The following is a 24326-nucleotide window of genomic DNA, read 5'->3' as shown; positions in this document are numbered from 1 at the left end:
ATATTGAAAAACAAGTGAAACTGTGAGCTACTGCTCACTGATGATACCACACGGCCAAATATTTCATTAATAGGAAGTTGCTGAGTGATGAATCTGAAAACGCAACAGACAGTATAGCTAATCTGAAAACGCAGCAGACAGTATAGCTGACTTATATAAACCCTAGATCAAATTTCAGAAATCCTTGTATTGTAGCGCTGAGAAAAATGTGACGAAAATTTTCAAGTTGGCTACTGATGTGTAAAATGATTTAAGTGTTCAGTAAACCAGAAGTTGTTGAGTGATGAATCTGAAAACCCATCATATGGTTTAGCAACTTATATAATCCCTGAAACCAAATTTGTATTTGCTGATACAAATGCAAGAAAAATGTGTCACAAGGTTTACCAGTATACTCCTCCATTGAAGAAGTGTTTTAACATGTATAAATATCTTATGAAAAAATACTCCATAACTATAAACCTTAAGGATGTATTCTTCTGACATTTCAGTCTCGTTCTGTCTCATTGAAATCTCGTTCTAGAATAATTTCCAAAACATGTGATATAAGTGGAAAATAGCAATGAATTTGATAATTATCATAATCAAACTTAACTCTGTGAAAGAATTGTGTATTTCCAATAAGTAGTTTTTGAGTAATGAAATTTTCAAATTTTATTACTAATCAAGTCAGTCTTTTTGAGTGAAATTTTGAGAAAAATGGGTGAGGGGTACAAAAAAATATTTTACCAGAAACATAAACATCCCATATAACTTTTTCTTTTCAAATTTCCTAGATATGTCTTTTTTCAATCATTTATAACAAGGAAGTTGAAAAAATATGCATTTTGTTCTTTAGAGAAAAATCACAAATTTACAAATTGACAACATGGTAAATTTGACACTTAAAAAGCATCAAAATATTATAAAACTTTCTTATATTAACATCTACCTATAGTTTTTATTAGTTGAATTTATTCAGATTGGTCCCCTTCATCTTTATTGAGAGTATGAAAAAAAGTTTAATTGTGGAACTGTGATTTTTTTCACTATAATAGCCCAAAAATGGGTAAAAATTGATGAAAAATCACCAAAATTGGGTACTTTCAGAGGGCTGTAGCAAAAAAAGAAGTGCACTACCTTATGATTTTTTCTTCACCAATTATTTTTTTACAGTCATATAGACCCAAAAATCAGGTTTAGAAAAAAAGTTTAATTCTAGAAATGTTTGGCCTTTCAGAGGTGTACATCCTTAAGTAGTAATCATAAATTGTTTGTCTTTTAAAAAATGATGTATTTTGTCTTTCCTTTAGATTCAATAACATATTTGTTTTTAGGGTTTAAATGATTTAAAGCTTGCCATGCAAAATCATGTAGTCCTAATGATTGAATACCAAAAGATGAAATCTTTGGTTGACTTGTTTTACTCAACATCTACTTTTATTCAATCAGTAGGAAAATAATAAAATAAATTACTCAAATTAATGACTAGAAAAGTTTGAAAATATGTAAGAAATATTTGATAGAATTCTCAAAACTGCTTCTTCAAAAAGCTATATAGTATTCATACCACTAGTTGTTTTTTATATGTTTTATCCTTCAAACTTTTCTTCATAGCCTAAAGTTTACAATTGGTATTCAATTTTTATGTTCAGTTTTGAGAACATATATCACTATGACAACACAAATAAAGTGGACACAACAATCTGCTTACCAGTAGAAACTGGTATCAGCAGCTGCTGAAGACCTTGTCCTTGAACAGACTGACCTGTAAGGAAAAACTGTGGTGCTGCCACCTGGGGCTGACCAAACAAGTGTGAAGGACTAGACATTGATGTAATTGCACCTACAATTAAAAATATTCTAATACATTATACATGCTCAAACAAAGTGAACAGATTAAACAAACAGAAGAAGTACAGTCAAAAGACTTTATATTGGTGCAGTTTTTAAGTCTGGGAAAGTATGTATTTGTTATTGAGTTTTGAGTAAATGTACTGTTACACCACTGGTTAGGGGAAGGATTGAGCACCTACAAACATGTTTAAACCGGCAAATTCTTTATGTGCCCATGGTATTTAGTTAACTGTTTTGTTGTTTGTTCAGTCAGGATTCTACTTCGTCAAAATTATCTCCCCATAACGCCAGTTAATTTTCACAATAGCCATTGTAGGGATGACGCGCTGCCAATTTTGCTCTTGAAAACCGATAAATTTATCTGCATAGCACCATTACGATCCTTATATGTCAGTTGTATTTTAAAAGACAAATGTATCTACTAGCTAATGAGCGTCAGTTAATGATCTTGTCTGCATTGATTCAACTGAAAACTATTGTCTGATCGGTTGTCAGGTGGAATTTTTGAAAAATTCATAGACATTTAAAAAAATTCCAATTAAATATTTCGTGGAAGGGCAGACTAGATTTTTTTAGTGGTTGAAGACTCTTACCTTTAGTTATCACACACAGAAAAATATTTTTTTTGAAATTATGCATTTTCATCATCCAACTTGAAAGACTGTCGTCAAGTACTTTAAGTTAAAAAATAGCCATTCGAACACACCTATTCTATTTTTACAATTTATTAGATAGGTATTTCACTTGACCCATATATTTCATCTTTTAGTACTGTGATTTTTTTTATGTTATAAAGTCAACCTGTAGGTTTGATATATAAAAATGATAGAATCTGAAGCAAGATGATGTATCAAATATTCCTGCTTTGTACGTTTTCAAGACAAAATAGTTAACTCAAACACACCCTAACATAAAAAGGTCCGCTCGATTTTCTCTTTTCGATACAATTGTTACCCATTTTTTAGAATTTTTTCTTGAGTCACATAATGGAAGGGCAGACACGAAAATTAATGCACTAATAGATTGATATGTTCTTCGTCCATGGTATTTTTTAAAAAAAAAATCAAAGGTTATGTATTTTCTACATCCAACTTGATAGATACCCATGTCGTCGACTTGATATCTAATTTTTCTGAATTAATTATGTAATAGATAAATTGAAACCTTATGCAAATAGTGTTTTTATAATAGAACACTTTGTAAGTGAGAAGAAAATAGTCATTTTATTTGTTTCTATTAACTTTTAAATTTTTTGTTACTATAGTAAATATTACAGTAAGCATTTATCGCCTTCTCTAACAAAGAGCTTCGATTCTTTTGTTCTATTTCAATCGGGTTTCCGCCTGTGTTGTCATCTGTCATAATTGTTTTTTGGTTATTGTTTTTAGCATGAATCCAGCTGGTGCTGTCCCCTTTTTCATTGTTTAACCTTGACCTTTTAACCTGACTTTAGTGTGGTGTTTTGTGTATTGTTGAAGTATGGTGACCTAAAGTAGTTAACATCTCTGTCCTTTGGTTTCAGGTTGATAGTTGTCTCATTGGCAATCAAACCACATCTCTTTAAATAAAAATCTCGTCCAAATTTAAACTAAGAAAATTTCCTTGCATGACAGAACTTAATTTCTATGTAGTGGTGTTCTGGTTATAAAAATTTTTATAAGTTATTGACAAATTGGATTATGCTGTCCATTTACTTTGTCAAATGTAATGGTCATGGCAATTTCCAACACTATTTCTTAAGATCATGCTGTGAATTCAATCATTTGTTTCTTTTGTCATATTGTGATATATGTACATATATATAAAATTAAGCTTTTGGTGGCCGGGTGTTACCTTTCCACGTCAGTTTTAATCTAGTGTCGTACTACAGTACATGATATATAAGGCATGAAGATGTTATTTTTACAGATCAGCTAAATTATCTATAGTAAAGGATCCTACAAATTAATGTAAGATACAGTCACAGAAATAATTATATTTATAAGTATGTCTGAACCAGTGACAACTCTACTCTACTCAAATTTAACAGTTACAATTCAAACAGAATGTCAACTTTAACAGTGCTTATTTGTTTTCAAACCCTCAAACCCCAACTGGATACTGGTATGTACAAAAAAAGCATATTACATACAGATTAGAATGAATACACTATTTAAAATCATAATAATTGATATGAGTACTTGAACATAGAATTTTCATATTACCATTATCTAATTTGCCATCACCATGGGATGGTGAGTCTGTAGCTGATGGAAGATGGGACATAAACAAGTGATCTGTCAACCCTCCAAGGGCACTGGTTGCCATGGATACTGTAGGCATGGAAATGGTTGGCATGGTGAAAACTGATGAAACAGTCGCCAAGGGGGACTGTGTACTGGTTGCTGAGAGCATAACATCCTGAAAATTATATGTGTTGTTTGTTATACAGATTGAACATTTCAAAGGGAGGTTACTGTAAGTGATTAGGATTATAACACTGTCAAAATGTTGACTGATGTACCCCAATTTTTGAAATTTTTACCTATATAATATGTCTGTTACAAATGAATGGAAAACAACTGTCATATCCCTGACTTGGTACAGGCTTTTCTGGCATAGAAAATAACAGATTACAGCTTGCTAAACCTTTCACTTATATGACAGTTGCATATAAAATTCCATTATATTGACAACAATGTGTTATTAGTTGATATATTGCAGATCTTGTTCAGTTGATCTTTTATGCTGTTCATAGTTTTTTCATTATCTAATTTCAACATTCTGAAAAAATAATTCATCCTCATATTTTCTTATCTGTAGCTGTTCTCAAGATAACAAATAAAATTTACCTTTTACCCCTTTATTCTGTTTTAGCCATGTAGGCTATGTTGGTTAGTAGGCAAGATCATCAGAAACAATCTATAAATAGGTACACTAATGATAATTATGGTCAAGTTTGATTCCAATTGGCCTTGAAGTTTTAGTGAAGAATATTTTTGTGAATGAAAGCTAAAGCTAACTGATGGCAATGATGAACATCAACAACAGACACCAGGTGATGAGAAAACTTTACTTGACCCTTCGGTGAGGTGATCTAACAAAAGGAAAAGGTATACCATTCATTTAATGAGTGGTGGAATTAGTTTTTACTAGCTAACATTGGATAAGAAGACATTATCACCAATAAAATCAGTCAAAAGTATTATCTAAAATGATCATTTTGACAAATACTTTTTTTAGCTCTTGGAGAGTAATATTAATGATGGCCAACAATAAGGGAGCTAAAATATGGAATGGTAGGTCTTCTTTTTTCAGAACTATAAGCATTTCTTCATGTTCTTCTAAAAAAACATTTAAGTTATATGTAATCCAATCCAAAACACTTTTAATATTTAATATTAATCATTTTTTCTTGAGCAGAAATCTCTAAACCATCTATAAAAAGAAAATCTCAAAAGAAAGTCTTGGATAACAAAGATAAAATCATGGAATAATCAATATTTCTCTTGTCAAACAACAGTTTCTTATCTTATTATACAGCTTTAATTTACTGCCTTAGAAGAATTATAGATTTGCTTGGATCAATAATTCAGCTTTTTTACATTGGACACAAAACTCAATTTCCTTTTCACATTAACCTGATGAAAACAATAATGAATATAAATCTAGGGCTATTGGATGAAAGTAAATTCCTATTTGTCTTCAAAAGCAGTGAGGGCAATCTGGTAAAAGGAATAACAGAATTTCATTTATTTTATGTAAAATTCCATCTGCCTGAATCTAGTTAATTGGTTCTATTTTGTTGGTCTTTGAGGCAAAAAAGAATGGCATTGCACATAACAAAACATAAATTTACTGTGTGAAATAAGATTTCTTGAACCAGTATTTGATCCGAAACCACTTTATTTAAGACTTAATGTGCATTTAGACAATTTAAACAGGCTTTGCCAATCTGTCTATTGATTTATTTTGTGCTTCTCGCTTTATAGAAAATTAAAAATCTTAAAACTGAATCTATAGGTTTACTTTCAGGGTGGCAAGTATTTTAATTTGTGTCATCAGTCTGCTAATTACGTGTTTAGTCAACAAAAACCATCAACTTTACAGGATGAACAAAAAAAAGAAGATCTGTAAGCTAAAAATGGAAGTTGATAAAGGATTGAGATGTACACATATCCTTTGTATAGCAAGCTCTGAATTGTCATTCCTGATGAAAATGTGAAGGAAATTTCATCAGAGGAGAGGATAACACTCCATCTACACTCCTCCTTCAGAACAGGGGTATGATAAATACATTGTAGGTACTTTTCTAGAGATAATTATATATAGAACTCATCAAAACCTAGATAAATTTTAGATGAATTTATGAAATTCCAGTTGAGAACTCTATCTACAGCTTAAAATTTATAATCTACATTTTTAGACTTGGAGCAATGTCACAGTGTTACAAATACATCAATAAGTTCTCCATTAAACATTGCTTACAATAAAAAGTCAATGTAACTGTAAAATGCTAGATAAAGGACTTCACTGGACAAAACTTAACCTAATGATAGATCCCAAGTCCATTATGAACTGAGGAAATTTAATGTTTTATCCATACACTCATAATGTAATGCATCCTTTCACATTCTGGAACATTGTATTTAGTTTCTGACATTTGTGTATTTGCCTTGCAAAACAATAATTTTTCAGGATGTGTTTTAAATTTGTGGGATATATTTTTTTTTACAGGAAAACATGTATTTCCTTCCATTCTATCTTTTAATCAACTCAATTTATTTGCTGCAAAAACAAAATGAATTAGCTAAATGAATAATAAGCAGACATTTTTTAGAGAAACATATTTTGTACATAAATGAGAAATTTATAAGTGTACCAAGAAGGGTAGTAATTCTTTTAAGGTTTATTAGTATTATAATGTAGATGATTTTAATGGTTTATTTTTTTTGTCTACTGAGGCTGTTTTCAAACCTTCTTTACTGGTGGTTAAAACTTAACAGACTTATATATCATAATGTAGATGATTTTAATGGTTTATTTTTTTGTCTACTGAGGCTGTTTTCAAACCTTCTTTACTGGTGGTTAAAACTTAACAGACTTATATATTATAATGTAGATGATTTTAATGGTTTATTTTTTTTGTCTACTGAGGCTGTTTTCAAACCTTCTTTACTGGTGGTTAAAACTTAACAGACTTATATATTATAATGTAGATGATTTTAATGGTTTATTTTTTTTGTCTACTGAGGCTGTTTTCAAACCTTCTTTACTGGTGGTTAAAACTTAACAGACTTATATATTATAATGTAGATGATTTTAATGGTTTATTTTTTTTTTGTCTACTGAGGCTGTTTTCAAACCTTCTTTACTGGTGGTTAAAACTTAACAGACTTATATTCTTGATTAACTTCATACACTTAAAACAAATATCAAATAAATGGGGAATATGCCCATGGGACACACATGATGCTCCCGCAAGTTTCATAACATTTGGTTGAGGCAAACTTGGGAACAGACATGAAATATTCAGTAATTTTACCATTTGTAAAGAGGCATAACTCAAGAATGGTTAGAGGTGACACCACCAAAATTCATGCTTCATCTGTATTTTATTGTTATAAGCATTGTGTATAAGTTTCATCAAATTTGGTTGAGGCCAACTTAAGATAGTGAACAGAAATGAAAAATTCAACAATTATTCCATTTGTCGACAATAAAGACAACAACACTCATGTTTTACCGCATAGTATCTGTTTATTGGGTCTACATGTTTCGCCTAGTAGATAGGCATCATCAGGACAATTATACAAAGAAATATGACAGTGAAGTATGAATCTTGCGGTTTAGCGGTTTAACCGGAAGTGTAAGTTACATAATAGTAGTTATGGTGATGTTATATAAATAGAAAGTGAAAGTGAAAGTAAATTAAAATAGAAAATATATAAATAGAAATGTAAGTGTTTTCTTGAATGGTAACAGCATCTCGTGTGGTTGACATCTATCCCGTTCTGTGTAGTTAATCTCATGGGAGGTCTTTGGTGGTATAGCACGTTGTAGTTATCTAAATAAATAATCATGTTAGTGAATATTCCAAATTGGACAACACCTCACTGTTCATTTCGTACAGTCAACTGGCTTCGCTCTGGGACCCTGGAGTTACTGCTTCCAATTGCGTCGGAAATGGTGTGAAGTGTATGGTCGTCGCACATTTTGGAAATTAAAAAAGTGGTAAATCCGTAAATATTTAATTATGAGTTGTGTTAATGATTAAACCTTTTGATGTGGTTTGATGTTGAATCTGTAAGAGCTTCCAGCAGGTTTCTTCTTTCTAAACCGGTGGTAAAGTATTGTAATGGTTGAGACTGTTAAATCTTTATGTTAATTTTGCATAGTGTCATAAATTCAGCTAGGTGGTTTTGATTTCTTATTAGTGTAATCATCGGTTGTAGCGGTTTCTTCTTCTCTTGCTCCTCTTCTTGAACAGTGTGGAATCTTGGTCATTTTCAGGAAAAGATCGGGAATCTTGGTATTGGTCTGTAGTATATCCATGCTGTTGGTCGTAAGGTACAACGCAAGTGTGGCAAGGTGGATCCTTGCGGATGCAAGGGTATTATTCCATTTGTAAAGGGGCATTTCTTTAGAATGGTTAAAGTAACGCCACAAAAATTCATAATTGATCTGTGTTTTGTGGTTATAAGCATTGTGTATAGGTTTCATAACATTTGGTTAAAGAAAACTAAAGTTATATAACAGAAACAAATTCAGGATTTTTTCCATTTGTAAAGGGACATAACTCTAGAAAGGTTTAGTGATGATGCCAGAATTCAAACTTGATATGTGTTTTGAGGTAATAAGCATTTTGTATATGTTTCATTACATTTGGTTGTGGCAAACTACAGTCAGAAAACGGGAACCAACTTTGGGATGTACAGACTGACAAGGATCTGCCACGGCAAAATATAAGTATGTGGTTGGTTCTTCACCAAATGGTCAGGACCTTTCTGACCACCACTTTTCAAGAACTCTTATAATTATCAATCCTAGTATATTTGTCAATACTTGTACATGAAACCCTTTTAGTAAATTTAATTTGAAATAAACAAGTTCACCCAGCCAATTTGAAACAATCTGTCCTAACTAAATTTTTACCATCATCCTTAGTGATGACTAAAAAGTCAACAAACAAAAACACTAATACAAATGTTATTAAATGCTTAGTTTCTCTATAGAAATCAGTGTATGAAAGCTATTTTCAATTCAATAAAATAATTTTTTTATGTCCATTTCAAAGCAAGTTAACATGGTTAATATTTCATTTAATGTACACATTTTAGAAATACCCATGACAACACTTAGTCAAGTCAATAATATTCTGCAAAAGACAATTCATCAATAAATTTTCAATCAAACTGCACAATCAACCCTATCTAGTTAAATGAATATTGATTTTTGCTATGTGTCATTCTATGATATTTGAAAACATAACTGTAATATATATTAAACATCAAATACTATATTTACACATTTTGGTAATTAGATCTATTGTAGGATAAAAGTTTATTTCCTTTAAATAATTAAGTAGTTTTACCTTGAAAATTATATATATGATTTCTTATCCTTTTACCCTCCATCCCAAAAGCCTGTAGAACTGTAAATGCCTAATTGAAATCTGCCAGCCCTCAACTTTCATAATATACCCATGCTATATTAATAATATATCCACCCTTTATTAAGATAATATACCCAGATTTCATCAACATTTCCATTAAATATGTAAAAACTGAAAATATATATACATGAAACTTAAAAAGCTACAAAATATATCCTCTGCCATATTGAATTCAGACTTTTAATATTCTATTGACTGTTTCTAGAATAAATTTTGCAATTTCCAACTCTTGTCCATTTCTTTAAAATTTTCATACTATTAGCATAGATTTGCTAATGAGTGCTCATTTATTATTATCATTTCTACCACCTGTTTAAACATATGCAAGACTTCCACCTGTTGACTTCAATATGGAAGCCTGCCTACACAGGAATGTATCACTTACTTGCTTAATAATGGCGGACTGTGCAAGTTTGGCGACATCAGGCTTGGTTTCTCCATTGAGGGCTTCAGATGTTACCTCATCACTGGAGTCCCCATCCATGTCCATGGGGTCTATTCCGACGGGCGCCACTTTGATGGTTTATAATTGGTAATCCAAACCTGTCGCAATCCGTCCTCTGAAAAAACAACAAAATTCCTGAACTTCGTAGAAAATGAGAGACATGGATGCAGAAATGATTGACACAGGACCCAAAAGGGGGAAAAAGTCAAGTTTTTTCACAATAAAAGTTTGTATTTGAGCATTGATAAGAGATTTAAGTAAATTCTTTAATTATTAATAAATCATGTTAAGCACCTGCCGAGAAGACTAATTATTAATTCTATACATTGACAATGTGAATATTTGATTGTAGTAAGACTCCTCATTATAATACCTGGATATAATCATCATATCCAAATAAGCTCGGAATAAGAATCCCGAACCAATCCTCAAGACATTGCAATCAAATATTACTAGGATATCGACCAATCAGAATCAAGCGAGGCTATACTTCGTTTCTAATTATTGACATAAAATGTATTGCTAATGCTGATGTTTTTTTTATTTCACAGAATAATCAATACGAACTCTGTCACTAATTAGATTCAGAACTTCAAAAGCATGACTGATTTACAATGAAGATTTCAGGAAAATCAATTTCATGATCAATATCATTATTTTATTCCAAGTTTAGATGCATTAATTTTTTCAATTCTAGATTTGTTCAAGTTATGTGTTAGTCATGAACATAATAAAGGCTGCAAATAAAAGAATGACGAGTCTCGAGAAACAAAAACTTAAAACTTTCTTTTAATAATTTTTTAAATGTTGAAGTGGGACTTAACTTAAATATACAATATTTGATAAATAATTTATGTGAATTGCATAAATGTGTTTCAAAAATTGTGTATATACATGTACACATATACGAACTGCATAAAACCATTTCTATAAATACATCTGGTTATCTAATTTAAATTTTCAACCTCCAAAAAGATTTTGTTTTCATTTTTATAATTCACACCAAATGAAGTAGTATACAATATATCTTAGGCCAAAAAAATACATGTTTGGTTCCCATCTATCCTGGTGGTTAAGAAAAAGATTTGGAAACATGATACAATCATATTAAAGGATAAGTTGAAAACTGCCATTTTCAGATTAAATAAATATATTGAGTGCCAATAGAAATGCAATCCCTACATGTATTTTCAGTAAAGACAAATGCAAACTGACACATCTTCTTTGGAAGTTGACCAATCTTTCAAAGATTTTAACAAGTTATTAGAATATGTCTACAGATTATTACAAAAAATTTACAGAGCTTTTCAATCTAAACAATAACAATTTCTGAATTTTTAACATAAAATTTTCACTAGTGAAGAAAAAACCCACATTATTGCAAAGGTTATCCCTCAATAATAAACTTATAGATAAAATAGAAATGGAAACAGGGAATGTTTCAAAGAGACAACAGCCTTACCAAAGAACAGAAACTGGAGGAAGGCTGAGTACCCACAAGAGAACCAAAACCTTCCCCAGGGAAACCCTAGTAAATCAAGATTGGTGTCAAGTGCACCTTGCCACAAGCAGCATTCATAATATACCTCAATGTCGATAGGCTAGCGATCACAGCAAATAAACTTCTTAAACCACTGGTTCACAAAGCACCCCATCCCCTAACACGCACAATAACAATAAACTTATTTCAGAATCTCAAGTAAAGTTTTTTTTTATAATCTTTAACAAGAAAACTAAAACATGTCTGCCTTCTGGTCTATCTACTCTTGATACATTCAATGATCAGGACTGTGGTCAGGAGAAACAGACAATTTCTAATAGTAGCCTTCTGCAATAACAGAGACAGGATAAAATATCTTGAGATAATTAACATATCCCAATATCTTATCATACAAATGCAAAAGTATTATTCCTGATATTGATTCATCTTATTCTATTTTATCCAATTTTTTTTAAAGATACACAAAAGTTAAACTGAGAAAAAAATTGTTTTGCTAAAAACTCAATTTGCCATTATACACCACTAAATATCCAACCGATGTTTATCAGACAAATAAAACCTTTCTTTCCAGAACATCATATTGATTCCTGTTTAATTTGTTTACTATCTAAATATTCCCCAGGGCACCCTCCATTATTGATTATAACAATCCAATTTCCCCATTATGCAGAATTTTTATACTCTTAGAAGCAATGAGTTGTATCAAGAATTCTAATGTAGAGATTGACAAAATTGATTTTCTCCCAATATAACACTGTGCCCACCAATGTTTAATCAAAATATCTCATTACATCTAATTTATGTTGATTCAGTGCCAAATAGATTTTTTCATTAATGTATTAACATATTCTATGAGACTATAACATTATAGAGCAATTGAATTCATTATTAATTTTTATATGCTTATATTAATTCATTGTTATACATCAGACACTACAAGTTTACTACACCCTTTTACTATACATAATGTATACATTGCATATAGACAAAGAAATGTGAATTCAGTAGAAATAATAATAATCTATCATTGATTTATATTAAAACTAACAATTTATTAAGTGTCAGAAAAAAAATTGAGATTATTATCTGGTCTTCCATACATTTTTTTTGTTTTTAAAGTTATCAAACCAAATTTATTCAAAACTGAAACAAAAAAAAAAAACTGTGTCATCAAAAATGTATTTCTCTACTTATTTAGCTTTCCTTATGCACACTTTTTTATATGCAAAATTCTTGAGTCAAGATTCCATGGACGAGACATTATAATTTGAACTCAAAGAATGATTGAATCACAAGGAAACTTAAAAATATCTGCCTATCCTGCTTAGATTGATGTTCATTGTATTAAGTAACTAAACATTGCCAAATAACAAACATATATATACATAACTTTGCAACTTTAAAGCAAAACTTTCAAATCTGATTTCACAGAGACATGTACATGTATTTGCCATTAGTTAAACTGCTAAGTTTGAAGAAGGAAAAAAAATCATTAAATTTTGAAGCTCAATCCCCAAGTTTGTAAATTTACTTGAATACAAGTTTCAAACTAAAGATGACAAAAGAGCTAAGAAATGAAAAACTTTTACTACAGTACAGGGATATATATTATTTTTTGCAAATATTCTAAATTAACACTTGAACTGTAGAAATTAACCATTGTTACAGTAGGTCTGTAATGTACAATGGAGTTTTCCATCATAATTAAGATAGCTATAAATAATTTCATCTTAAAACCAATATTTTGAAGAATTTCAAACAAATTACTTCATACCCATGTCCAAGATACAACAAATCTATAAAATTACAAGACATTTAAATTCTTGTTAAAAAAATCAATTTCTAGGGGTCCATTTGAAATCCCTGCAGGGCCTTTGATTTCAGTGTTCTCACTTAGATGAGTCCAGGCCTCAAGGTCATAAAACTTTCGAGCCTGATTTATGTACTCAGACTCGAAAATCAACCAATCAAATTGCTGGATTTCATGTTTCGAGCCTGATTTTTGTGCCCCGAGCACTGAGCAAAGTTTTATGCCTTCAAGGCCTGGACTCATGAAAACCTGTGAGAGTCACGACTCATCTTTTTCAAAACTGATGAGTTCAAAGATGCATCACAGTGATATTGTTGGCTTTTTTCAAAACTACCTCTACCCTTTTTTATTGGGAAAATATGCATAATTTTCATCAAATTGGGAATTTTACAATAAACCATGAATTTGAATGAAACTTCAATTTACAGACCCCATTTCAAGAGTCAAACCCTGCTTTGAAATAAGACCCCTTTTTGTCAGTGATGATACATAAATACACCCTCAAATCTGCACATATACTGGTAGTAATTTTAGGCATGAAAAAAGTATAAATGAGTGTTTTTCAGTTTGAATTCATGCACAATTACTACTGAAACTGCACTGTTTGGGAAAAAAGTTGTCTTTTTGGAATAATTTTAACCCATTTTTTTTTCAAATTGGGATTCCCTACAGGGGAAAAAGTCTTTATTCTCCATTAATTTAAGGCAAACAATATCACTGTCATCAAGAGTGTAAACTATTTTTATTCATCTGAGCACATATATCATTATTTTGGTAATTTTTCTTAATCTAAATAATAATGTTGTTTCCTTGTGCTATTTTGTCATGTATACTGAATAATAAGTTATACTAGAACACACCCGTGACTGAATTAAAGTATATAACTATGCGCAAGCCTTATTTTAGTATTAGTACTGTCATCTGATAAAGTCATGCCGATTATAAGATACACAATTTTCTCTGCTTTCAAATCTTTCTGTTTGAACCCGTTGCACTGGAACTTATCAATTATTGGTCAGTTGGTAATATTAATTATTTGGAAAACAAAAGGTCCTGGAATGGAGTATTTTTTAATCAACAGCATTGTCCTATATTAGTTATAAATAAAGTTGAATTCTTTGATTCACTGTTTTACGTCATGCCCGCTAACAAATTGAAACTTTCCAGATTTTTAGTATTCGTATTGTTATCTTAGAAAGTCTTACGGATTAAAATACTACAATAGGTAACAATTTGACAATTAAGTAGTGTCAACCCTGTGATTATGACCCGTGTATATAGCATATTAATCCTGAATACACCGTTTGGTGGTGTGCCTGTCAGATGCGGAACGTACAGATAAGGTAATAGGTAACAGGTGATTATACTATTGGTATCGGTATCGGACTCGACCCGGAACTTCCTAATTATTGGCAATATTAATTACGTGGAAAACAAAAGGGCCTGGAGTGGTGTAATTTTTAATCTACACCTTTGTACTATATTAGCTGTATATAAAGTTGAATTCTTTGATTCGTCGTTTTTACGTGATGACGGCTGACAAATTGGACCTCGTAATTTTAGTATTATAGATAACTATAAAATTTCATTTTCACATTGTATGGACTTGCCATTGCCAAAACTGACAGATCCCTGGACTCACCTTAAAAAATCCTTATCAATGAGAATTCTTGATGTTATTAGATACTAGGTGGTTAGTTGTCTCTTTGGCAATTATATGCTTTTCCTTATTTTCACATGGGGAAGTAATTCTTCTTCCATTTTCTATTTTGTAATTTAAAGCTCCATAAATGGGCTATATAAAGTCATCCTTACAGTGATTTTTCAATGAAATCCCTGTTTCTCATTGGCTATCTGGAATTTCATTTTGAAACTTTAAAGACATTAGACTGTTGGTTTTCCCATTTGAATGGTTATACACTAGTTATTTTGGGGCTCTTTATAGCTTGTTGTTCGGTGTGAGCCAAGGCTCTGTGTTGAAGGCCGTACATTGACCTATAATGGTTTACTTTTATAAATTGTTATTTGGATGGAGAGTTGTCTCATTGACACTCATACCACATCTTCCTAGTCTATCTATTAAGAAAAAGAATGGTTGAATTTTATAATTATGCAATAATTCTTGTCCTCTTACTGTGGAAAAATAATTCAAGATTGATATAAAGTTATTTTTTTCAGACAAAATCAAAACATTCATTTATCACCCCTGCATAACATTTTAGGCTCTACTTCAAAATATTAATGCTGAAAATTGGATTTCTCTTGAAAAGTAACATAAAGAGATATTTATAGCTCAATTTGGCTTAAGTAGTTTAATTTAGCTTTTTACCAAAAAAACCTAAAAAGATCACAGGAAAAAAGGGAACAGGGCATCAAATAAAATTTTTTTACCATGCTCAGCGAAAATTGTCGAGCAACAACACTCACAATGTCATACGAAGTTAATTTAAGTTTAACCAGATGCTCTGCAGGGTGCAGATTTATAAGACCGCAGAGGTCGAACCCTGAACAGTTGGGGCAAGTATGGACACAACATTCAAGCTTGATACAGCTCTGAATTTGGATTATGATTAAATAGTTGACACAGCAAAAGTTTCTGACACAAGAATGAATGTGGTCTAATGAACCAGAGGCGCATTTAGGGGGGGGGGGGCCCAGGCCCCCCCTTTTTGGGAAAAAATTTGGTTGCTTATATAGGGAATCACTGAAGCGTGACTGGACCTGGCCCCCTCTTAGGTCAGTCAGTGGGTCCCCACTTATGAAAATTTCTGGATCCGCCACTGTGAACTTAATTTTTTTTTTCCTTTTGAGCAATACTCTATGCTGTTGAATATAAATCCCCTCCAAAAAAAATATTTGAAGAAAAATTCTTTTTAATTTTTGAAATCTGAAATGAGAAAAATTTTACCCCCCCCCCTTTTTTTTCACCTCCCCCAATCCCTTATTCCAAAAATAATCTCAATTCAAGTTTCTAATTAAGTTGGCAACAATAACTACTCATTTAAATACATCATAATTTATTAAAATATAAAATAACTTACAGTCATGATTACAATTAATATCAATTAACAGTAACTTCTAAAAATAAATTTACAGCTACACGTCTCAAGACAATTATCACTTCCTTTACTACAAAAATGCTTATTTGGGCCCCCTTTTCATCCCCTCACTTATTGAAACCCCCTCAGAGCCAGAACCCCAAAACTCAATTCCAGCCTTTCCTTTATAGTAAGAAACCTTGTAGTATAATTTCAGAGACATCCATACACTTACACACAAGTTATTGTCTGTAAACTAGAAAAATGCTTCTTTTTGGACCTTTTTGGGGCTCTTATTCCTAAATGTTCAGGGATATTAACCTCAAACTGACACCAAACCTTCCCTTCATTATATGGAACCTTGTGATACAATGTCAGAGAGATCCATACAGTTAAACATAAGTTGTTGTCCCGAAACTTCAAAAATGTTTGTTTTTGGCCTCATAACCCTTAAAATATATCCCAACCTTCTACTTAATGGTACACATGTATAAACATTGTTATACAATTCAGAGTAATTGAAATACTTATACACTACTTACTGTCCTGAAACTAGATAAATGTATGTTTTGGGCCCCTTTGGTCCCCTTATTCCTAAACCAAGGGACCATAACCCCTAAAATCAATCCCAATTTTTTTTTATTGTGGTTAAAGACATTGTGTTAAAATTTTATTGATATATATTTACTTATACTTAAGTTATTATCAGGAAACCGTTCGTCTTTAGATGACGATGCCGACGATGCCAACGACATGATACCAATATACGACTGCAAATTTTTTGGGGGTCATATAAAAAGTAATAATTACAATACCAGAATGTAATAAATACAATACTCTATGCTGTTGAATATAAATCCCCTCCAAAAAAAAATTTGAAAAAAATTCTTTTTAATTTCTGAAATCTGAAATGAGAAAAATTTTACCCCCCCCCCCCATTTTTTTTCACCTCCCCCAATCCCTTATTCCAGGAATTGTCAGTTTCATTGTAATGAAATGACTGTACCAACATGAACAAGTCAGGAATATATGACAATTGTAATCCATTCGTTTGATGTGTTTGAACTTTTGATTTTGCTATTTGATTGGGGACTTTCCTTTTTGAATTTTCTTTGGAGTTCAGTATTTTTGTGATTTTACTCTATACCTATGCATGTATAACAATAAATGAACACCAAAATTATATCTTAAGTTTAATTTCTAAACAATTTAGCACTTGATGGAAGAATTAAAATAAAGCCATTGAGTTAACAAGGGGAAACAATTATAATCACTGTAGGATAATCTGCAGTCTCTACAGTTAGTCACTAGTTTGATATTGATGCCCCAGACTACATGTAGTAAATATTGCTTCAGACTAGTGAAAATTTTCAAAATTATATATAGTCATATAATGACAAGTTATGATATTTAGTTTTCTAACTAGTAGATTGTAGCACAGACTGAACTGTTAATTGCTCCAAGTTTATGAAAAAGACTGGCAAATATCTGCCTTATATGAAAATTCTCTAATTATGAATAAAAAAGATTTATAACAAAAATACCCACAACACTCACAAGATACCTGAGTGTGGTTGTACTTACCAACCCCTTTAGTTTATAGTGACACATGTACTACTCTCCTCCTTAGTTTATAGCTACATATATACAAACTCTCCCCTTTGATATGAGTTTTTAGCTACATATGTACCAACAAATTGTTAGCTACATATCTAAAGATAAAACTAAACTAAATACAACACTCACAGTTCCCAGAGTGTGGTTGGACTAATATGCAGTTTATTTTTAGCTACATATATAGCAACTCTCAGAGTCCTCTAGGCTATTTAGTTTTTAGTTAAATATACATATATTTTTTCCCCTTCAAATTGTTCAAGGCAATACTCAGTATAAACACAATATAACAGACAATTCTATTACAATAAAAACTAATGACCCCCCCTTTTCCACCCCAAAAATATAAAATAATTAAAACTATATCTTTACTTCAGGATTTCATTTTATTTTAGTCATATGATATTTTTTCTTTAGAGTTAATAGTAGTTTTTATAAAGTTACTAAAATGACAATATGGAACAACCTACAAAAAAGCTGCATCATTTATATAAACATAGATTCAAAATATTAAACATCATGAACATAAAATTATTAAAATATATTTTTTAAATAAATCTTAATGTTCTCTGCTAAGAATTAGCTCTTATTATTTTGTTTACTTTTAATATATCCATGACAACAGACACACAATTGTCAGCATCCATTCTTACTAGTTTTCACATCCTCTCAGCATCTGAATCAGAATAGAATGGCATCCAAAAAAATCAATAATTTCATTTGATGCCAGACAAAGACGGAGATAACTGTCATTTCCACGTTCAATTTTCATTCACTTTCATAATTTTTGCGCATTTACTTGATAAATTATGATAATAAAATGCCATAATATATACAAAATAATATATGCAAACCAAATATAATCAGCATCTCTTACCTAAAATTTTCTCTGTAGCCTGGAGTGGAATGCACGCAAATAGTTGCATTAAACTATGAAATCGAATAATATTTTACATGATTTAATTCAAATTGCAGCTTATGAACTGTGTATTGACATGAAAGCACGTGGACTTTATAATAAATTATGTTAATTTTTGATCAACATAAATAAATATTAGATTAGCTGTCCCAACCTACCTGACCCACGACAAAAAATAGTTCTATGACTCAGCGGACTGATATTGCTTACAAAAATGTTACTGTTTCCAAATATAGATTGGGGCAACCAATGAGGAATACAAGAAAATTATATAAATAAAGAAAAAGTGATTACATTAAATTCTAACCATTATATGTGATCATATATGAATATTTATTAAATTTACTAATAGGTTCACTGCTTCTTAAAAACATGACTTGAAGTGGCTTGTTTAATTGATTTGACCGAATAGCCCACAGGTGCCTTGTTTAATACGGATGAAAAATATAGTGCTTAATATTAATATTTGCATTTGAAATAAATGATCGAAAAACAGTTTCAAAAGTAAGAAAATAATTTACTTTGAGTCAGTTCTGACAAATTTAATGTAATTTAAATTTGATTTGATCAGATGAAACAGCCGCATCCTGAAGTCATGTGACTGCGTTTGAAGTCTGTACAAAATGGCGTCTGTTGATGAGTTTGAGGTTTGTCTCAAAATGAAAATACAACCTACAGCATGAGTTCTTTAACCATAAATTAATGATAGATACTCAGAGCTTTTTAAATGTAACAGAGTGGTATGGCCTGTCTGCATAGGACATGTAGCGGAGGTTTTCAATTCCAGTTTTCACCCTATATTAATAATTTAATTTTGAATCTATGTTTATATAAATATTATGGCATTTTATTATCATAATTTATCAAGTAAAAATATCATATGACAAAATGGGTTTTGCAAAAGAATTTTTATATTTTCCTTGACGAACTCGGTTATAATAACTTAAGCACATTTAGTGTTTCAATTTATCCCTGTTACATTTTCCAGTAAGAAGTTGATCTCATACTTGAGTGATTTAACAACCTGTACGGTAAAACAGCATTGTCATTGAATAAAAGTAAATAGTATTTCAAACTAAATAGTTAAAGCTATTTGTGCTGTGACTGTATACAAAGTGGCCAGTTATTGCCTGGTGAGGCTGCTACTTTGGCCAGGGTACATTGGCTAATCTGGCCCTGACCTCTTCAAGTCTTGGTGCAGCTGCTACTATGACTGGCAGTAGGTTTTAGTACTAGTCTTTATAAAATGCCGGAAAAAAAGAGTTGATCACAAACTGGAAAAGGTATCTTAACATTCACAATGACAGAAAATATTCACTTATATTCTGTTGATGTAAACTGCCTTTTTGCTCTGATCTGACAAAAAAGCAACATTCTGACTTTGACATGTTTAACAGTTCTTAATGAAAAATGGCAGACAAATTGTAATAGGGTTCTTGGACAGAATAAATTGATTCGTCAAGTTTAAGATGTTTTATTCATACGACATAAATAAATTAACCCTGAAAGTACACAAATAACAAAACGTAAATACATAGACAGTACAGTGTACAAAGGGATATAACTCTAAATCATAAAACGGAAAGTACATGTATAAAATACAATAAACTAGCTCTTTTCTGTAAGAATACAACCAATATGATTTAAGTGTATATATTATAAATATATGAATTCAATCAAACTCAATTATCGACCAAGTCAGGATTAATAGCTCATTATGTCCAATTATGTTACGCTACTCATTCATAGATTTATGAATGAACTATTTCTTACTATAATGTTTACATGTAATAATTGACATACAGGTAACTACTATTCAGAAGACACAAACAATACATATACTGAACTAAAATTAAATAGACAAACACAGACAATACAGTAAACTAAAAATACATGTAACACTGATCTTATCATGTATATGGTACAAAGGTCTATCTCCGTATTTGGAAACATCACCAGATCAATAGAATATGAAGATATTCTGGTCCTGTTAAAAATACAAATATAACCTACATAAGTCTAATGAACTAACTATATCAGCATAGCATTTATAAACAATAAGTAATATGTTCAGTAGACATTGCTTTTGACCTTTTATAATAATAAAATAAATGTATCAATACATGTATCATTAATATATCTATGATATATTATTTCTCTGAGTTCATGAAAATACTTCTTTGAAATAAAATATCTATCATTCATGCACAATCATTCTGACTTATTCAAAAATACATTTTCTCTCAGATTCAAACTAAAGGAATACTGTGCAAATATTAAAGACTAAGAAATATTAGTAACTGACCTGATTAATATGGAATAAGTGTCCAGAATATTAAACTATATAACTATTTAAATATGGCTGCTACATGTAAAGCTTTCTCTCAAGGTATATCAAAAAGAGTGGCAAAAAACTATGAACTTAATGACTGTGACCAATAGTAGACAAGATAATATGACACATGACTGACTGACTAATGAACCAGAAAAATAGAGTAGAACTGTACTAAGATGTAAGAGAATAGAAGAATTGATGAACTCTTAATTAACATATAATAAAACTACTAATTAATATTAATTATTCTAAAAGAAAATAAATATTAATGCTTAACACTCTACCACAAAATATTTAGGGTATTCTATTATTAAGACTAAAATGTTGGGTAGGTAGGGTAACTGGAGCCACACATATATTTTTATTTGGCCTTATAAAAACTTGACAGCTCATTGGGGTTTCTCTGCATGATACACTTTTAATGGTCCTAAAATTCTCCTATTTTTATATGATTCTGTTTATTTTCAGAAAACTGAGGACAGTACTGAAGAGGATGAATCAGAATCTGACGAGTCAGAGGAAGTAAGATGATTGACAAAGTTCTAATTATTTTATTTAAGAAATATTCATTTATCTATCATGTCATGCACTAATCTCATTTTAACATAGGTTGTGATTATATTTGCCATTTTTGTTTATACTGAGTGTTAGTGAGGTCAATGAGGTGTTTAATGTTGACAGTTGTTATAAATATCTACCCATGATGATGTTAAAATAAGCAAAGAGTGTTGTATGACAGAGTTATTTTGATTCTTATTGAAAAATTAACAACCTTTTCACTTTGAAGCAGACCTATAAGACACCAGCTTTGATTTAATGTAGCCAAGACATTACAGAGAACAAACCATTTCTTGATTAAAACTCACATTCCATATGAATTATATTGAAAGAAACACAAAATGTTCCTAAATTTAATAGTTAAAGATAATCATTTCTTATTATAGGGAAAAGATGAACTATGCTGACATGTTAAATAAATTTTATTATCTGCAGTTTCCACTAGAAATTTAGGTTTATCTCTGTAGCTTTGAATTTATCCAGTTTACAGATGAATCTTAATATTTTTTAGGAAGAAGAACCTAAGTTGAAGTATGAAAGAATTAGTAATGATTTAGTAGATATATTAAAGAAAGACTGTATAAGCTGTTTAGCTGTGCACTCTAAGGTATGTCAAACATTCAGTCATGGTCTGGCAGGTTTGGTACATAATTTTGATCTCAAGGAATAAAAGATTCTGATTAAAAATTCAAAAAGAACCTCCTGCCAAAAAGTTAAGAAATTTATCTTGATGTATATTCGTATGAATCAAAAAAGTACAATGTATACTCTTAAGTGATATCAACAGGACAACATTAAGAAATCTTACAACATCCTAAGGTCAACTGACTGCCTTCAATTTTTTGTCCTTAAAGTTACTACATTGTATTTCTATATATACATTTGTCAGTTTTATATAGTTTTGATAGTTAGAAATGAAAACACAATGACATCATTACATTTTCAAAATACTGTTAAATATAAAACAAGATGTGAAAAAGCAATGAAATGTACATATAATTTCGAACATAAACATATAAACGATATACCTTACTGTCATATTAAGCATTTTGCATAATGATGTCTGGCTATGAAAGATATTTTTGGTTTCCATCATAATGTTTATCATTTTCATCTTAATAAAGCTAAGTTATATTTTTTATTCAGTTTTTAGCTGCAGGAACACACTGGGGTATGATATATATTTTAGACCACATTGGATGTCATATCAGGGATACAGAAATTACAGCAGTATGTACATAATAAAATCTGACTTTCTTTCTTTGTAATAATGTAGTATTTTTTATTTGAGTTTTTATGACATAAAACCAAAATGACATATATTGTAGCATAGTCTTATTAAATTCACATTCATGAAATGTGAGAGTGAAAACACACAAATATTGTTTTGGAAATTATAATAGCATTTCTATAATAATACACTTTATAATTGAGAGATAACCATTCTGCACATGATAAATGTACATGTTCTTCTGGATTTTACTTTATGTTTTTTTTTTAATCAGTGGTTCATAGATTTTGAGTTTGTAGTTTCGAACATTGTGAATAATTCACTCATTATAGATAACAGGGTTTAAATTTTGTATGTCAGACACACATTTCATCTACAACAGGCTTATCAGTGAAGCTTCAAAAAAACATGTTAAATAGGCCATATTAAGTAAAAAAAGTTGACGGTGCATTACGTTTGCACGCATTACCATTACATTTGTGCGCAAAAATCATTACGTTTGCGCGCAGCTCTTAATTACATTTGCACGCATTATTTTTGACAGGTAAACTCCGGTAAAATACAGGTAATAATACTAATTCATTTATTAATTTGAGCAATTATTTACAAGTATCGGTACCCCTTCAGTCAGTGAAAGTCTGCTAAGGCACCTATTTTGAAAGAATTCAATCAGTAATATTTTAGGGAAAACACGGTTAATAATAATTATTTATTCATTTATTTGCTCAATCGTTTACAAGTATCAGTATCCATTCCATTAGTCTAAGTCTAAGGCAGGGAAAAAAGGAGATAAAACCGCATATTTTTTGATTTTCGGATACAATTCAATAAGTCAAAGGTGTATGCAAAATTTTAAGAAATCTGTGACATAGCCCATTTATTATAGCTTGACCTTAAGCTATAACAGGGTTTAAAATTGGTTTTAGAATTCAATATGAAGTAGAACAATATATAATTTGAATTAACAAAGTATTTTCAAAACTAATAATTGATAGTCATATAAAAAAGAAGATGTGGTATGATTTCCAATGAGACAACTGTCCACAAGAGACCAAAATGACACAGACATTAACAACTATAGGTCACTGTACAGCCTTCAACAATGAGCAAAGCCCATACCGCATAGTCAGCTATAAAAGGCCCCGATATGACAATGTAAAACAATTCAAACGAGAAAACTAACAGCCTTATTTATATAAAAGAATGAACGAAAAACAAACATGTCACACAAACGACAACCACTGAATTACAGGCTTCTGACTTGGGACAGTCACATACATAAATAATGTGGCAGGTTTGTGGCGGGTTAATAATATCTATTATGAAAATACCAAAAAATATAGACATTTATAATTTAATATATTTTCATTTATATTTTTGCCTGA

At 30.7% G+C, this 24326-nt stretch overlaps 2 protein-coding genes and 1 long non-coding RNA gene across 10 annotated transcripts in view; 1 reads left to right on the top strand and 2 right to left on the bottom strand.

Annotated features, from left to right (window-relative positions):
* Window positions 1-18996, bottom strand: part of LOC143065261 (uncharacterized) — a 30864-nt gene extending 11868 nt beyond the window's left edge. For 2 of the 6 annotated variants that reach the window (XM_076238722.1, XM_076238723.1), the window contains exons 1-4: window positions 18776-18954; window positions 9876-10050; window positions 4041-4236; window positions 1748-1825 (exon numbers count right to left, since the gene is read on the bottom strand). In XM_076238722.1, the coding sequence (XP_076094837.1) occupies window positions 1748-1825; window positions 4041-4236; window positions 9876-9980 (379 nt within the window). In that variant the 5' untranslated portion in view covers window positions 9981-10050; window positions 18776-18954. Of the gene's footprint in view, window positions 1-1693; window positions 1826-4040; window positions 4237-9875; window positions 10051-18500; window positions 18526-18775; window positions 18956-18975 lie in introns of those variants that run through there. The other 4 variants (XM_076238720.1, XM_076238718.1, XM_076238721.1 and 1 more) reach the window with 4 other exon arrangements.
* A 414-nt stretch (window positions 18997-19410) lies between these two features.
* Window positions 19411-24326, top strand: part of LOC143065260 (vacuolar protein sorting-associated protein 41 homolog) — a 42830-nt gene continuing 37914 nt past the window's right edge. For 2 of the 3 annotated variants that reach the window (XM_076238715.1, XM_076238717.1), the window contains exons 1-4: window positions 19505-19546; window positions 21621-21674; window positions 22222-22317; window positions 22857-22940. In XM_076238715.1, the coding sequence (XP_076094830.1) occupies window positions 19520-19546; window positions 21621-21674; window positions 22222-22317; window positions 22857-22940 (261 nt within the window). In that variant the 5' untranslated portion in view covers window positions 19505-19519. Of the gene's footprint in view, window positions 19465-19504; window positions 19547-21620; window positions 21675-22221; window positions 22318-22856; window positions 22941-24326 lie in introns of those variants that run through there. The other variant, XM_076238716.1, reaches the window with a different exon arrangement.
* On the bottom strand, window positions 20276-21423 carry LOC143062490 (uncharacterized). Its single transcript, XR_012974785.1, has 2 exons — window positions 21123-21423; window positions 20276-20804 (listed from the first exon to the last, which is right to left on the bottom strand). It is a non-coding gene; the product is annotated as an uncharacterized LOC143062490 (long non-coding RNA).

Source organism: Mytilus galloprovincialis, chromosome 2, assembly GCF_965363235.1.
Source record: "Mytilus galloprovincialis chromosome 2, xbMytGall1.hap1.1, whole genome shotgun sequence".
Taxonomy (NCBI): Eukaryota; Metazoa; Mollusca; class Bivalvia; order Mytilida; family Mytilidae; genus Mytilus; species Mytilus galloprovincialis.
This window is presented reverse-complemented; position numbering and strand designations above follow the sequence as displayed.